Genomic DNA, 15,442 nt, shown 5'->3' with positions numbered 1-15,442 from the left:
GTTGTCGAGTGCCGGTAAAATCAAAGACGGTTCGTGCTTTTTGAATACTCTGTTAGGTGCTAATTTAGTAACACGGTTTACACGACTGTTAATAATATTTACAAAATTAGAAAGATCTGTAATGTATGAACAGGACCACTATTCCTCCAAGAATCGGTAAATAATGTTTTGAGCGGTCGAATGTTGCTCTCAGCAAATGCCGACTTGGTTTCGTTTTCTGTTGTACATAAATGATTTCCATTTTTTCAAAAAATCTTTTGATTTCTCCTTCGAATTCGGAGCCTTTGTCTGTCCATACCATCTCTGGTTTTTTATTTTATTCTTGATCATTTTTTTGAATGCTTCAACAGCATCCTTTGAATATAAAGCCTTCATTGGTTGGACACGTAAATAACGCGATAAAACAGCCACAGTAACCAGCAAACATTTAACTTCATTGTTGTGTTTGGCTAACTTGTCAATATAAGCAACGTCAACAGACAATATTTTATTTATTCTGTGAGCAATAACTTTAAGTCGTGGAAAAATTTTTCTGAATTGTCGATATTTGGTGTTAGAGTTTTTCGTTTGCAGAAACTTTTCAACTTTCTTCTGTGGTAAACCGCTCTCTTTTTGCAGATTGACAACGCTTCCAAATGATGCTTTGCTTGTTGTGTAGATTTTATTTAGATTTTTAATTTCTTCCGAAAAAACTTTTCGAGTTTGAAGGTGGCTTGAGTTCTTCGTCCGCGTTTGCAAAGCCTTCCTCGTCAACGCCAGGAGTCTATGTTTCTTCTGCTCTCTTGACAGCAATGTTCCGTTTTTTGTCAGTCGAGTAACCATTTTCCAGCTTCTGTTTCTGTTGCTCTTCGGGTAATTTCAGGAGTTTTTTGCGTAGGTGTTGCAGGTAAATTGTGTGGGAATGTTTAGATGATGGAGTATATGATAATGTACATCTGTTAGTTTTGAGGATGTCTGCTGTAATGCGTACAGAAATGTTGATGCTGAAACTTCAGTGTTTTCGTTGGAGAATATTAGGTTGCCTTCATTGTCAACAGAAATTATTTCAGAGTCGTTAATTGTTTCTAAAATTTTCTTTTCTTTCTGGAACTTCTCGCCTTGTAGAAAATCGATATCATATAGAACTTTACTGTTGATATTGTCAATCATCGATTGGTTTTCTTCATCAGCAGTTGTAACGTTATCAGTTTGTTGTTCCAAACTGAATTCTATTGAAGCTGGTGGTGTTTGTGGTTTTGAGTTTCTTTGCAGGAGTGACAATTGTTTACCCGGATTCTGTATTTCTGGGTTCTGCAAAATTTGTGCGACCTCCCGTTGCTCTTCTATGAACATCGGGCGCGGAATCAACACGAATTCTTCAGTTGACATCTTTTTGGAAATATTGCAGACAAGGTTTAGCTTAAAGTTGAATCAGATAGATGACCTCTTGCTGTCCGGAAAAGCTTACTTCTCGACTGTGCGTTGAATTTTTATTAGATGACTGTCGTAGCTCAGTCTCGAATTTTTGAATTTTTGTCTTGTTTATAGGCACCACGCCGGAAAGCACGTTCCTAACACAGTCGATGAGAAACCAACTGAAATCCAAATTGCTCTTGAGAATATTATTCTTAGTTTTTGATTTCGAGTTGTTGCTAACGCACCAAAGCTTCAGCATATGCAAGCTTTTCTTTTTCATTGGCTATTGGTGTTATGACTGCTTCCTTCGAAGTAAAATAGAAAACCCACGGTTCGGGTCCAATGAGGTTCGATGAGAAGCGTAAGTCAATAATAAATCAACAATAAATCAATAAACAAATGTCCGTATGACTCGGTTGTTGCTAGTTTATATGCTTCTGTAAGCAGTTGAAGACATTTCCACTGTTTTCCAAGATATTCTATCTGCTGAATGTCACGTAGCGAATTAAAGAAAAATAATGTGAGTTGTGTTTAAATCAATTGTGCGGGATCACTTGCTCTGTTGAAACAAATTGTGTTTAACATAAATGACGTGCAGTTTTGGATGTCGGCCAGATGTTGCAATTTTGACAGATTCGTTATCGTTGAATATTTCTTCGCATGAATCGTCATATATCAATAGACAGTTTGATAATTTCTTCGTAATCTCAAATCCATGAAATTTAATGGACTCGATATTCGGGAGTTGACGTTGTACATCCGTGAATAATTCTTGGTAGTCTTTATAAAATTAGTATACTTTTGGAAAACGCGGATAGAATGTTGCCCCTCGTAACACGTTGAACATGTGATTAGTTTTTCCGCATCCACTGGGTCCCACAAAGACCATAAAGACTCTGTCGTGCGTGAGAACAACTTTATTCATAATTTAGTATTTGGCAGAATGTAACCAACTAGACTTGAAAGCAATGCAATCCAAATTGACTTTTCTTCACAACTCTCTGATATCAAAAAGAGCATAGCAAAGCAGAGGCTTCTCATCAGCACAATAATGCCGACTTGGATGAAAAATATTACCTCCGATCGCGGAACTACAGTATTAGAACAGCAACGCCATGGTGGTCTCTCTTTATTACTTTTGTCAAAAACTAAATTGGTCACACCACCATCAATTTCATCCTTCACAACCCTGCTAGTTGTTTCAAGGGTTACTGCAGTTGACAGCTACTGATGAAAACATGACGCTCAAGTATTTTTTCGATAAATAGAAACCTCCGCACTCTAAGACGTGATTGGTCTAAATTTATATTAATGACTCATCCAATAATGCTCGACCCTTTATCTCAAAAGGTATAACAAGAAAATTTTAAAGTTATTGTAAGAAATGTCCCTCATCGTCCCCTCCATCCTTCCTTATTTGGTATTCCCTATCTTAAAACATGTAACAACTAAACATTACAAAACAGATCGAGAAAATAGCACATAAAGTGCCTTGGCCCAGAGGTATCACTTCAGCTTAATAATCATGGGACCCGGGTTCATTTCCCGTCTTGGTCAACACTTTTCTCAAATGCCCCCCCCCCCTACATTATTACTATAGCATATATATATATATATATATATATATATATATATATATATATATATATAATACTTGCGGTAACAGTAATGTTGAAAAAAAAATATTGCGATGCCCGCCTGTTCTTCCACGATTATAACCTATTCTTAATATTCGAAAGTCCTCTGCGCACTATTTTGGTTTTGTGTAATCAAATTCATCTGTCTAAAAAATCAGTTACATCATGTCAAAATTCCATCGCTTGAAAATAATGGATCTTTTCCGTTTTTGGATCCCAAGTACGTCATGCACTCCCAGTTATAAGGCACGTGCCATTGCGTATTAAATCATTATGTAACAATATTGGGATCTTTTTTGTTCAGACCCCCCTTAGTGAGTTCATTTTTTCTACGCCCCCCTCCCCAAGTCTGCGTGCTATATTTTTTAATTTAGTAGCATGATGTATAACAACATAAAGTTTGTTAATTTGTAACTGAGGGCGTAAAAAACATTGAGGGGCCAAATAGAATAGATCTCAAAAATGCACATGCGTTTGTGGGCTAATAATAGGCATACCGACTAAATTGGAAGGGTTGCAGGAATGGAAAAGATCCAAAATACTTTATAATTTTTTGTATTTGGATAAAACAGAGCAAAAAATTCTGACTTCTTGAAAAAAACAATAAAAAGATATTCCTCGTATGCTTTTGAATAACATGAAAAGCTGCATTCCAAATTCCAGAAAACAGTAGTGCCTGGTACGATTTTAAAATTGTATCATTTTTTGCTGACTTCAACAAAAATCAAAACCTGGCAATTTTATTGCTCACTTTACGCATTTTTTTAGGTTTTGATTAGCGGAACAGATACAAAAAGTTTGTGGGGTTTCAAAATGTTGCTCTCGTTTGTTGATGTAAACGATTGACAGCGAGCTATAAAATTAGAAGTTATTCAAAGATCATAAGAATTTTTTAGGCCATTGACCCTTCTTAAAGCTTTTGTTGGCTGAAATCCAAAGCTCTTTTTACCTGAGAGACAATTTATATTCATGTATACCGGTGAGAGCTTGCATCTAATGCATATGTCAAATTTTTTTGTTTCTGCTTGAGTATGCAAGAAAAGATTGACCAAAAAGAGGTGATTCGCGGCAACTTTATTTTGGAAACTATCACGGGCATAAAATACGCCAAGATCTGTCTACTGACAAAATCAGTCCCAGACAAAATAGTCCCAAGAAAGCAGACAAAACAGTCCCTGACAAAATAGTCCGAAGGAAATATAGAGTCAAACATATACACACCAACTAACAACGAAACTACTTGGATTATTCATATAATTGCATGTCATTGAACAAATACTAAGCTGATTGCACCATAAATTTTTAACAAATTATGTTTTTTATAGACGATTTTTAATTAACCTTAATTCATCGATTAGCGGAACAGATAGAAAACGTTTGTGGGATTTCAAAATGTTGCTCTCGTTTGTTGATTTACACGATTGAGAGCGAGCTGTAAAGCTAGAAGTTATTCAAAGATCATAAGACTTTTTAGGCCACTGAACCTTCCTAAAGTTTTTGTTGGCTGAAATCCAAAGTTCTTTTTCCCTGAGAGACAGTTCACTTTCTGGCATACCGCTGAGAGCTTGCATCTAATGCATATGCCAATCTTTTTTGTTTCTGATTGAGTATGCAAGAAAAGACTGACCAAAAAGAGGTGATTCGCGGCAACTTTATTTTGGAAACTATCACGAGCATAAAATACGCCAAGATCTGTCTATTGACAAAATCAGTCCCAGACAAAATAGTGTCAAGAAAGCAGACAAAACAGTCCCAGACAAAAAAGTCCGAACGAAATATAGAGTCAAACATATACACACCAACTAACAACGAAACTACTTAGATTATTCATATAATTGCCTCATTGAACAAATACTAAGCTGATTGCACCAAAAATTTTTAACAAATTATGTTTTTTATAGACGTTTTTTAATTAACCTTAATTCATCGATTAGGGGAACAGATACAAAACGTTTGTGGGATTTCAAAATGTTGCTCTCGTTTGTTGATATAAACGATTGACAGCGAGCTATAATGCTAGAAGTTTTTCAAAGATCATAAGACTTTTTTAGGCCATTGAACCTTCCTAAAGTTTTTGTTGACTGAAATCCAAAGTTCTTTTTACCTGAAAGACAATTCACTTTGTGGCACACCGTTGAGAGCTTGCATCTAATACATATGTCAATCTTTTTTGTTTCTGCTTGAGTATGCAAGAAAAGACTGACCAAAAAGAGGTGATCCGCGGCAACTTTATTTTGGAAACAATTACGGGCATACAATACGCCAAGATCTGTCTATTGTGCTCTAAATAGTTTCCCAAGCTGAAGCAAAGAATAATCAATTTGCTTTGGTGGGTGAGTCCACCATGGTTACCAAAAAAACTTCCCCTCTAATTGCAAATTTTTTCATCGACTTGTTACCGAATTGTAGATTGCCACATCTTGTTGGTTACTTAAATCTTTATAATAAAATAAGAATTTCTAGGCTCGTGTGAATCATCATGCATAACGCAGAACCATTTAGATTACTCCATGAAAAAAAAGCAAGACATTAAGCTAAGTCAAGCTTTTAGTGCAAATTATTTAATTACGAAAAAAAGCCTAAAAAGCTGGATTCTCGGTTAAGATTTTTGAGATTTTTTACACCCTTCTTAAAAATTAGAAGAATTTTTCATCTTTTTTTGACATATAGTCAATTGTGCTGCATTGAACATTTTCTTATCAAAATTTTTTGCAGCTAAATGGATTCGAATTGCTTGAATTTTGTTCTCGTATTTGTGCATTCAGACAAATTGAGTACATATTTGTTCATATTTGAGTTGATTTTTTACAGAAGAGTTTCAATCAAAGTAATTTCAAAATTTTCTCACTTTAAACTTTCTTAATACGTAAGTTATTTTCAATCCTACTTTTTACTTTCTGCATTGTTATAATGTTATATTTTTATATTGTTCGGCGATACGCATCAAACTTTCATGTGCGAAACAGTTAATTTATTGGCCACTGTTCCTTTAAATTATAGTATTTCTAGATTTTAAATGTTTTTCTCAAAAAATGTTTATTTATATGTGCTTTTTTGCTGAAGTTTGCAGGTAATGAGGATAATCCTCAACTAAAATTGTACTGAGAACTTTAACTTTTTGTTTACATTAAACCATGGAGTTGCATTAAAATGAATTTCGGGTCAAAACTTGATGTAATAATAAAATAATGTTTGTTCTTCTACTTTTCTTGTTAACTTTCAATTAAGACGTTGAGTAGAAAGAGATACTTTCACAATGCGTAATATTGCGGCCTTTCTGTTGATGAGAGCAAGAGTTTTGAAATTTGAATCATTTGTGTAAATTGCTGTTTGCGTTTTCTTGATATTCTCCATATCTTTGCGTTCAGTTGAGACATTTGTCTTAGTTCTTCATTTTTTTCGTTACGGTACTGTCAATTGCTTGTATTTATGCTTATTAATCAAATGTCTAATTAAAGTTTTATTTTTAGTCGTTGCCAGCACCCGAAATTCGTTGTTTTTAGAAACTTTATTTCTGTTCCTGTCCAATGGTTTCATTAAACTTCTCTCCATCACGCCAACTTTCAATTCTCAAAGTGACCGTTTTTTGTCAACACTTTGCGTTCTATGGAGAAAGGTTTGAATTAGATAATGCTTTGTTGTGGGTCTATAAAATTGTACACTTGAAGCCAGCGTATTGAAATTTACAGTCCTCAGGTTTCAACTGTTAATCAAGACTCAGAATAACATTTTCAAACACTGTTTAAAAAAAGTAGAAAACACAAAATTTGTCAATTTATTGAATTTATGCTTACTAATCAAATGTCTAATTGAAAAATTTATTTTCATTCGTTGCTATCACTAGCAATCTCATGTTTTCAAAAACTTTACTTCTGTTCCTGTCCAACGTTTTAATTAAAGTTTTCTCCGCTAAGCCAAGTTCTCAAAAGTCAAGTGACCATTTCTTTACCGCAGGTTAGGGTTTTCTAGCAAAATTTTTGAATTGGATAATGCTTTGATGTGAGTGTTTAAAACTGCACACTTAAGGCGAGCGCAATGACTCCATTGTAAATTACAGCCCAGAAAAAACTCCCACAGAACATGAAAAACCCCTTTTCAGAAAATAGCCAAAATCAGTAGCGGCAAAAAACATAACACCAATTTAAAACAGTTTAGTTCCTTGGAGACAATATGATGACATAGAGATCTTGCTTAAAAAGTGAACAACACAAGAACTCTTAACTCAATTTTGTTTGTAAATAGTTTTTATCACTATAATATTTTACAACAGGCACATATCAAACATTTTTTTGTACTTGTAATAAAAAAAAATGTGCAAATGGATTCAAATTTGCATAAATGATGAAAAATTTCGCAATCACAAAAGGGGATATAAAACTAACATCAAAATTGAAATTGTTTTCAAACATGGTTTTAAGATGTATTTTTTTTAGTTCTAGAGACTGGAAGCTATAAAAAGCTATAAAAGCACAAACAGGCACAAGAACAAACCTCTATTAAAGGAAAATTTGGAATATCAGTACGCCTTTCTGAAATAATGTTTTCAAAAATCAACTCCTTCCTGTCAGTTGCTACAAGTCGATTATTTTGTGGGCCTTGCTCAATTGAGACAAGAGCCGGGAAAAATAGCAAAAATGGTCAAAATTTTTTCAAAAAAAAACACATCTTTATTTATAAAGCTCAAATCCTACCTGATAAAGCATCTGCAATAAATCTTTGTCGGCTTTATAAGATTGATAAATAGGGATCAAAGTTCACAATAGTATTTGAAAAAACATTCTGAATTTCACTGGACCTTTTTTTGGTAAAATTGCATCCACATTAAATACACCTTGTCCAAAAAAATTAGAAAAATCAAAGCTGGTGTGTGTGTGTGTGTGTGTCTGTGTGCGTGTGTGTTGGGGAGAACGGCTGATGAATGTGATTTTTTTGTACAAGCGTGGTTGTTTGTTTGTTTTGTGTGTATGGGTGGATGGATGGGTGGTGTGTGTGTATGTGTGTGTGATACGAACAATTAAGATTACACAAGAAGGCTTAAATTTCTAATTGGATCAAGGTTCATTTGTTTCAGAGTCTGTGTACTTTTTAGATAAATTTGGCTCAGAACTGTTTTTGTATCTTACAAGAAAACCACCTTTTGTCCTGCACTAGAATTGTGCTACTTGATTTTATACAGATTTTAAAAAGCAATGTGTGTTGGCGGAGGGAGGTGATTTAAATTCGTATTTTACAATTTCCGATTTTTCGAGTTATATTTTTCAATCCATTCAAGTAAAGTTGGAACAATTAGATCAGTGTATCAGATTTTTGTGCTCCTGCAAAAGTGAGCGGGCAGTATTTGACAACAATTGCATATTTTCAATTTATCAGTTTCATTTATTCAATATACAATTTTTAAAGGTTCACGTAAATTTACATTTGCTAGTTGAATTTTTTGTTACCCCCCATGGCTTATCACCCAACAAACGCGCAACATAGTTCGAATAGTTAAACTATCTATTAAAAAACAAAGAAAAAAATTTGAAACGCTCAACAAAAAATAAAATCTTCAAAAATTTTTTTATAATTTCTATACAATAATTTTGCAAAACTAAGGAAAAGAAATTGTAAGTTTTCACCTTAAAAAGGGTGCAATTTTTTCGAAAGTGATCTGCCAAAAGTTAACAAGTTCAGATTACTTCAGATACAGAAATAGCTGTGACAAATCTTTTCATTTGAACTAAAAAAATTTCCCGGGTTCTTTTTTAAAGTATTTTATCGTTTATTTGAAAATTGGATTTAGGTGGGGCGGTTATCTAAGCATTTTTCGCGGAAATCTTTTGATCGTATCGTAAATATCCGTCGAAGAATAATGACGAATGAGCTTTTTGGTAAGAAAACGTTTGACAAAAGTGACCTCTTCTATGGTGCACGTTGATTGGAATTGAAAAAGTTCAAACCTGTCTTAATCTAGAACACAAAAAGACTGTTACTTTGCCAATGAAACAATCTAAGTTAAATTTTTAAACCTTTTGTAGTGCAGGCATAAAGGAGTGAAAAAAAACAAAATTTAACCGCCTGTTCAACGGAAATATCAATTAACAAAGCTATCTAAGTGCCGTTGATCTGCTACATTATTTATTTCTTTAAAATAGTTTTGAACTATCCCTAAATTTACCGATAATTGCAGATAATTTAATTTGGCGTGCGAGATGAACTCTTTTAAGTTGCACCGAAAAACTTTTCCTTGAAATTCTGAGTTTTGCTTTTAAAGTGTTTTTCTCTTTCAGTCATCGTACTTTCGTGACGCCATGTCATAAGTATGATCTCTGCAGAATTTGCTGATTGTGGACTTCTGTACTCTTTCAATAACTTTTGCAGATTGCCACAATGATATCTGTAATCAGAAAATGGTTTGAAAAACCATAAGATTTATAAATAGAGGAAAGACTGCGATGAGACGCAAAACAATCTATTAATAACAGGAAATTAAGTATTCGCGTATTTCAAATTTTTTAACCTAAACCCTTTGATAATTCCCTTTTCAGTTTAGGCTACAAGTAAGTGCAGACTGCGTAGTGCAGCTGGTATCCTTCACAAGGGTAGTCATCCATGCCTAGGAACTTTGGATTGCCTGGTTTCTTCTGGGCAGTACATCTCTCATCTCTCTCATCTGTCTGATCACCTGGTTGCTGATCATTTCTCCACAAGTCAGGGTCTTGAACTGAAGACAAAAAGCAAAAACGTGATTAAAAAGTACTTGATAAGTACTTGATTAATAAACGAGGTGCTACAGAAATAATTGAAAAAGTAACTTCAAACTTTGAAAAGAGCTGATGCTACAGATGCAACTTGATCGTAGCTTCCTGTCCTTAGCTAATGGAAGAACACCTGTTTTTATTTGATTTCTATTCATTGTGCATTAAGTCTGGAAAAGGACTCATTTTTGAAGAGCAAACTTGATTTATCATTTATGGTTCATTCTTATACGAAAGAAGTCTTCTGGATTAAACAGTTTACTTATTTAACAGTGATTGACTTTTAGTTCACTGGCACCGAGGAGAAAAATTTAAGCTGATGCTCTAATCAAGGCCTGTTATCTAAAGAGTTCATCACAAAATAGTTCATATGGATGTAAATGAGAACTCCATTTGACAAAAAGATATCCCAAATCAATTGAAAAACGGTATGAGCACATTGTAAAAAGATTGTCTTAATGCGCTACAGCGTTAATTGTTATAGCAATTGACCGAAGTTTAAAATCTTCACCACTCAGGTTCAAAAGATAGAAAGATACTTCTGATTTATAGTGACTTTCTTTGATGTATAACCTCATAAAAAATGCCCTAACAGCAGATTTCGTTTACATATAAGTTGCTTTGTTGAATTAATAAATAATAAAATGTTAATGGATCCGGATATTACAAGAATTCTTACAGCATTTAAAAGGTAATATGCTAATTAATACTTTAAATGCGTTCCGATAGGACATAGTTGACCCTTAAGGATCATTCTCAGCTACCTCCCTTATTAAATTTTTCTTGCAAATAACGTTTTTTGTCCATAATGCTAGATATGGACGCTTATATTTGAGGCCTCTTCAAAAAAGGTTACAAAAGTTGGCAATAATGATGCAAACTTGAAGCCATTCACTGAGCAAATTCTTTAATGAGACGAGTTCGCTGAGAGCACTTAGATATTAGATACATTTGCCATGGATAACTTGATAAAAAGAGCTATTTTTAAAAAGCCTGATTATAGATTTTTTTGCTGATCTTTACAATTATATGAGTTAACGTTAGAAGTTTTAGGGTCTGCGTTAAACGTTACCGGTTTTCTTTGGTTTTCTTCGGGAGGACACCTCGGCCCTGTTACAGATGCTCTCGTTTTGAGGCTTACCTAGAGGTGAGCGGATTCAAATCTCGCCAGAATCTTGCAAGATATCAATCAAGGCAAAAAAAGAAATCGCAATTAGCAAAGTGATTTTTGTAGTCTTTAGAGAAGCTAAAGAAAGCCATGTACCAACCGCGGTATGGTTCTGGATTTTCTTGCAGGACAGTTATCTTGCAAGAATCGTACAAGGTGAACAGTTATTTTGAAATGGTTATTTTAAAATGATTTGCAAGATCTAAAATTCCAAATATGACTGGCGCGCAATCAGAATAGTCTTGAAGCATTGCATTAATGTCAAACAATTCATAAGTAGCCCATCGAAGTTTTTATTAGAAAATTGAAACGCTTTATAATTCAGGTAAAGAATTCTATGCATTTTTGGGTATCGAAACCTCCATTTAAAGATGCGACATGCACATGCCGTCTTTACAAAGAAGCATTGCTTTAGAACATTGCGGTTGCGAAAAAAAAACTCACGGAAAAAAAACGAACTTCATTTTAGTTAGGAAATACACCCCCACGGAAATAAGCCCCCAGGGAAATAAACCCCCACGGAAATAAACCCCCACGGAAATAAACCCCCCCGGAAATAAACCCAAACAAAAAAAAACCCACTTTACTATTGAAGAAATCCGTATTTACCGCGTTTGGCCATGCCTCGCGGGCCATGGCCATATTTCAGCGGCCCTTGGGACTTGATATGAAACTATCACAACCGAACAAATTATCACGACCGAAATTAGTCAATTTTAAAATGGTGGTTTAATTCCGTGGGGTTTTATATCCGTGGGGGGTTATTTTCCGTGAGGGTTTATTTCCTATCCAAAATTAAGTGAGGGGTTTTTTTCCGTAGGTTTTTCTTGACTCATTTCTTTCATTCGCCTCTCAAACTCCCCGACGTTTTCTTCTTAATATAATAAGATCTGTCTAAGTTTTTCCGAATCTTGAACTTTCATTAGGCCAATTCAAATGGTACGCGGGGGAGAGTGCGATTCGCATTAAAAGTTTTGGAAAGTAATCGTCGCCTAAAAAATGTCTGGACAATTATCGCACTAAGGCATGATCAGAGGTAAAAATATTGGAAGCTGTCTAATGGAAAGTAGATTCTACATCTTATAGTCATATTTTTGGGCAATGTCTAAAAAAAGCTCGATGAGACATGTGGAAAGTCCGCAAATGTTACTATGGAAAATGTGTGTTGGTTGGAAGTCGTAAGTTACTTGACATATGAGTACTATCACATAAGGATCATCATTTAATTTAGTGATTAATTTGACTCCAATTACTAATCTTTTAAAATTATGAACTCCTTCTCTCTAACCTGGCAGGAATGCAATGCCATATCTGTAATGGAACAGACTTCTATCTTTCCGAATTGCAGCACTTCCAGCACTTAAAGTTCCATTAGCTTCCAAAGGTGCCTCAACATCCCTGAAATAGCCCAGCCAGAACCCTGCTTTTCCTCCCCTTGGAAGACCTTCATCAATTGCAAACTGTATGATATGCTCAAGTTCCCCTCGATTGTTCATTACAACAGGACTAGCTCTGAAGTGGATGGCTCTGCATTCATCTTCAGCCTGTTCAAATGTTAGCAACCCTTTTGTTGGGTCCACTAAAGCGTAGCATCCGAACAGGGGTGAAGTAAGGATGTTCTTCATGCCAGTTGGACATGGCTGTCTAACTGCAGAAGTCAATGAAACACTCATCGAAAGTAATAAGGTGACAAACAGCATTTTCATCTCCACTAAAATTATAAAAGTGTGATTTTGATTCAATGCGAGGCTTTTCAACTGTAATCTTCTTTAACAGAATCACCCAATGTTTGTTCGGCATATTGTTTTAAAGCTGCTGGTATAGCGACAGCTTAAAAGTATAATAATATAATGCAGTGTACCAGAAGCTTTCGGATCAAACAGCCGCCCACATATGAAGCATCAAAAGAAAATCACAACAGTTTAGTTGTATGTGTTCAAATCGATATTTATTGTTCGAGTACTTTTGCTTGTATTATAGTTCTTTCCGACGACTCAGATCAAAAAACTTTAAAGAAATCGGCAATTTAGAAGCTACACGCACCTTTCATCTCAACAACGCTTGTTAAAATAACTTTCACCAAAAATTTAATTTATTTTTTATGGTTCGTTTTTTTTTTGTGGGGGGAGGGACTATATACTCAAATGGGTTTGATTCTTTTGTTCAGTCAATTTTGGCCGATCGATATATTCATCGTAGAGAGTCGAGAATTGTATCATTAGAAAGCCCGTCCAACGTAGAATATGAAATTAAAAAGAATATTATATTTTTTTTGTTTTTTGTTTTTCGGTTGTGAATAGTAGACAGAATTCCGTTGTTTTTTTTCGCATTTTCCAAACTTTTTGACAAAAATCTTTGATATTGTTAGCAACAATTTTTTGTTAACATTCTTTGATGAAACTGTTAACAACAATTTTTAGTTATACTTTTAAGGATAGAGGTTAGAGCTTTTCGTTTGGTTTTATCCGAATCTTTCGATTAAAATTTTTGCTGAACTTTTTGAATTTCTGACTTTTTTTATCAAAATTGCTCAAAAATAGGTTTGTTATCACAGTTTGCTTAAATATGCCGGAATTGGACACCCAACATCTGCGGTCACAAACACGGAAAATTCCAAAAAAGGCTAGGTCTACTTTTTTCCTAAAGAAATCTTCTGAAATTAAAATTCCAGTTTCGCCAAAATTTAACTCAATAAATATATAAAATGCATCCATTATTTTTTGGTTTATTGAAAAATTTGATTTGCTAATTGATCTATATTGCACACAATTGGAATATTTAATCGTTTCTCTTTGAAGTGGTGCAAAATAAGGGCTAGTTTTGGATTCTGACAATCAATAATTATTCGTATTACTTTGGGGCGTGGTTTTTTCGAAACATTTTTGAAATTTTGTCTCTTTTATGATGATAATTGACGAGAATGGTTTCAAATCACTGCTCAACTAATGAAGTATACTTCTATTTACCACAAGCTGAGGCCAAATGGAGATATTTTATGAATTCAGAGAAAATCTCATGGTTTTTATAGGTTTGACATTGTGTTTTCGTACATTTAAACCGATTTTTTTTGTGTTGCCATTATTTGTGATTTCTTGAAGTCTCATGATTCACCATTTTGATCAAGGAGTTCCATCCGAGTTCCCTAAGAGCCTAAGGCAAACCTATATAATGCTTTCAGTTGTTAACTAATGAGCCTCATGATTTTAAATCATTATGTTAAAATGTCATTGAAGTTTGGAAGTTTGCCAATTTTTTTAATGTATTTTTTGTCCACATGTAGCTTATTCTCACAAACACAGTGCAAAATCTATTCCAAGGAAAGAAAAAATACTCTTTATAGTGGTTCTCTTTTCAACTAATCGATTCTCGGCTCTCTTAAAACAAAATCCCATAAAATTTTGTAAGTTTTGCCCCTTTGCTTATATTTGAGGTTTTTTATTGTTACCCTTTTCATATTATTACATTATTTAAAGCCCTAATTGGCAATAGAAGAATGAGCAAAACAAAATTTTCGTAGATTTCAGTGAGTAGCTTTTAGTTTTTTAGACTGCAAAACTGTTCTCTCGGAAAACTATTTAGAAAGTTTCTGCCTCTAGTTGTCGTTCTTTTTGATGTCGTGCGGTAGACCCTTGACAATCAATTAATTTAACTGCTTCTGTGGATGTTCAAATAAAGTTTTGTTTTATTTCAGTTAATAGATAACAGAATTAATTAGTTTCAAAAAACTTTTCTCGGAAAAAAATTTTTGTACTTCCCAATTTTTGTTCCTTTTCTCGTAACATGTACTTTTGTGCCTTTATTGACAAAACAAATAAACTTTTTGGTTTTTGAAACATAATTTTGACGTTGGCTAAAATTTAACTGACGACTTTAGAGCTTAGAAATTTATTGAGTTTTCGATGTTTGTCAAAATTTGTGGTTTTCTGTTGCATTTTTGAAAAAGACCGTTTACAATGAAGACCAATGTAAAAGCAGAGGAAAACCAAGAAAACCAATCAAACCCTATTTGTCTATTTAATTATTTAATTATAATGGTTCAACACTTTGGTTTCGATAAACAGTTTGTGAAATTTTGAGTTCTGTCCGTATTAGCATTTGCGGTTTTTTCGTTTTCTAATGTTTCGGTCTCACTAATAATAAGCATAACTAGCTTCCTAAGAAATTGCCAGATAATCTGTTTTTGTTTTAAGTCGAAAGCATATGGTTTATTTAAATTTCTGAAGATAATTGTTTCCTAAAAACTAAAAGATTTTTGAGATCAGTCACTTATTTGTCAATTTTTGTCTGATTTGTAATTTTTGTGACTCTCTGTGACATGGGGTCACATCCTCTTTCCGGTGAACCAAACTCCAATCTTTACCGATGTTTAGTTTTAAACAAATGATTTCTTGGCTTTTTCACTACGGATTTTCATAGAAGAATCCGATTTTTGAAATTTGCCAATTTCTGAATTTTTTGGTTCTTTGTCACATCATTACACTAATGGGATGGCCCAATTGGCATTA

The 15,442-nt window shown here is 34.0% G+C and overlaps 2 protein-coding genes across 2 annotated transcripts in view; one reads left to right on the top strand and one right to left on the bottom strand.

Annotated features, from left to right (window-relative positions):
• Positions 1-9,539: 9,539 nt before the first annotated feature.
• On the bottom strand, positions 9,540-12,677 carry LOC142342807 (uncharacterized). Its single transcript, XM_075394386.1, has 2 exons — positions 12,226-12,677; positions 9,540-9,735 (listed from the first exon to the last, which is right to left on the bottom strand). Exons 1-2 carry the CDS (start codon positions 12,641-12,643, stop codon positions 9,566-9,568), a joined length of 588 nt encoding a protein of 195 aa, XP_075250501.1. The 5' UTR covers positions 12,644-12,677; the 3' UTR covers positions 9,540-9,565.
• LOC142342808 (synaptojanin-2-binding protein-like) overlaps positions 10,544-15,442 on the top strand; it is a 277,612-nt gene continuing 272,713 nt past the window's right edge. The window contains exon 1 of the mRNA XM_075394387.1: positions 10,544-10,547. The gene's annotated coding sequence lies outside the window, so the exon portion shown is untranslated. The remainder of the gene's footprint in view (positions 10,548-15,442) is intronic.

The sequence above is a fragment of the Convolutriloba macropyga genome, chromosome 7, assembly GCF_964194025.1.
Source record: "Convolutriloba macropyga chromosome 7, txConMacr16.3, whole genome shotgun sequence".
In the NCBI taxonomy this organism is placed as follows: domain Eukaryota; kingdom Metazoa; phylum Xenacoelomorpha; order Acoela; family Convolutidae; genus Convolutriloba; species Convolutriloba macropyga.
Note: the sequence above shows the minus strand (reverse complement) of the source record. Positions and strands in the feature narration are given on the sequence as shown.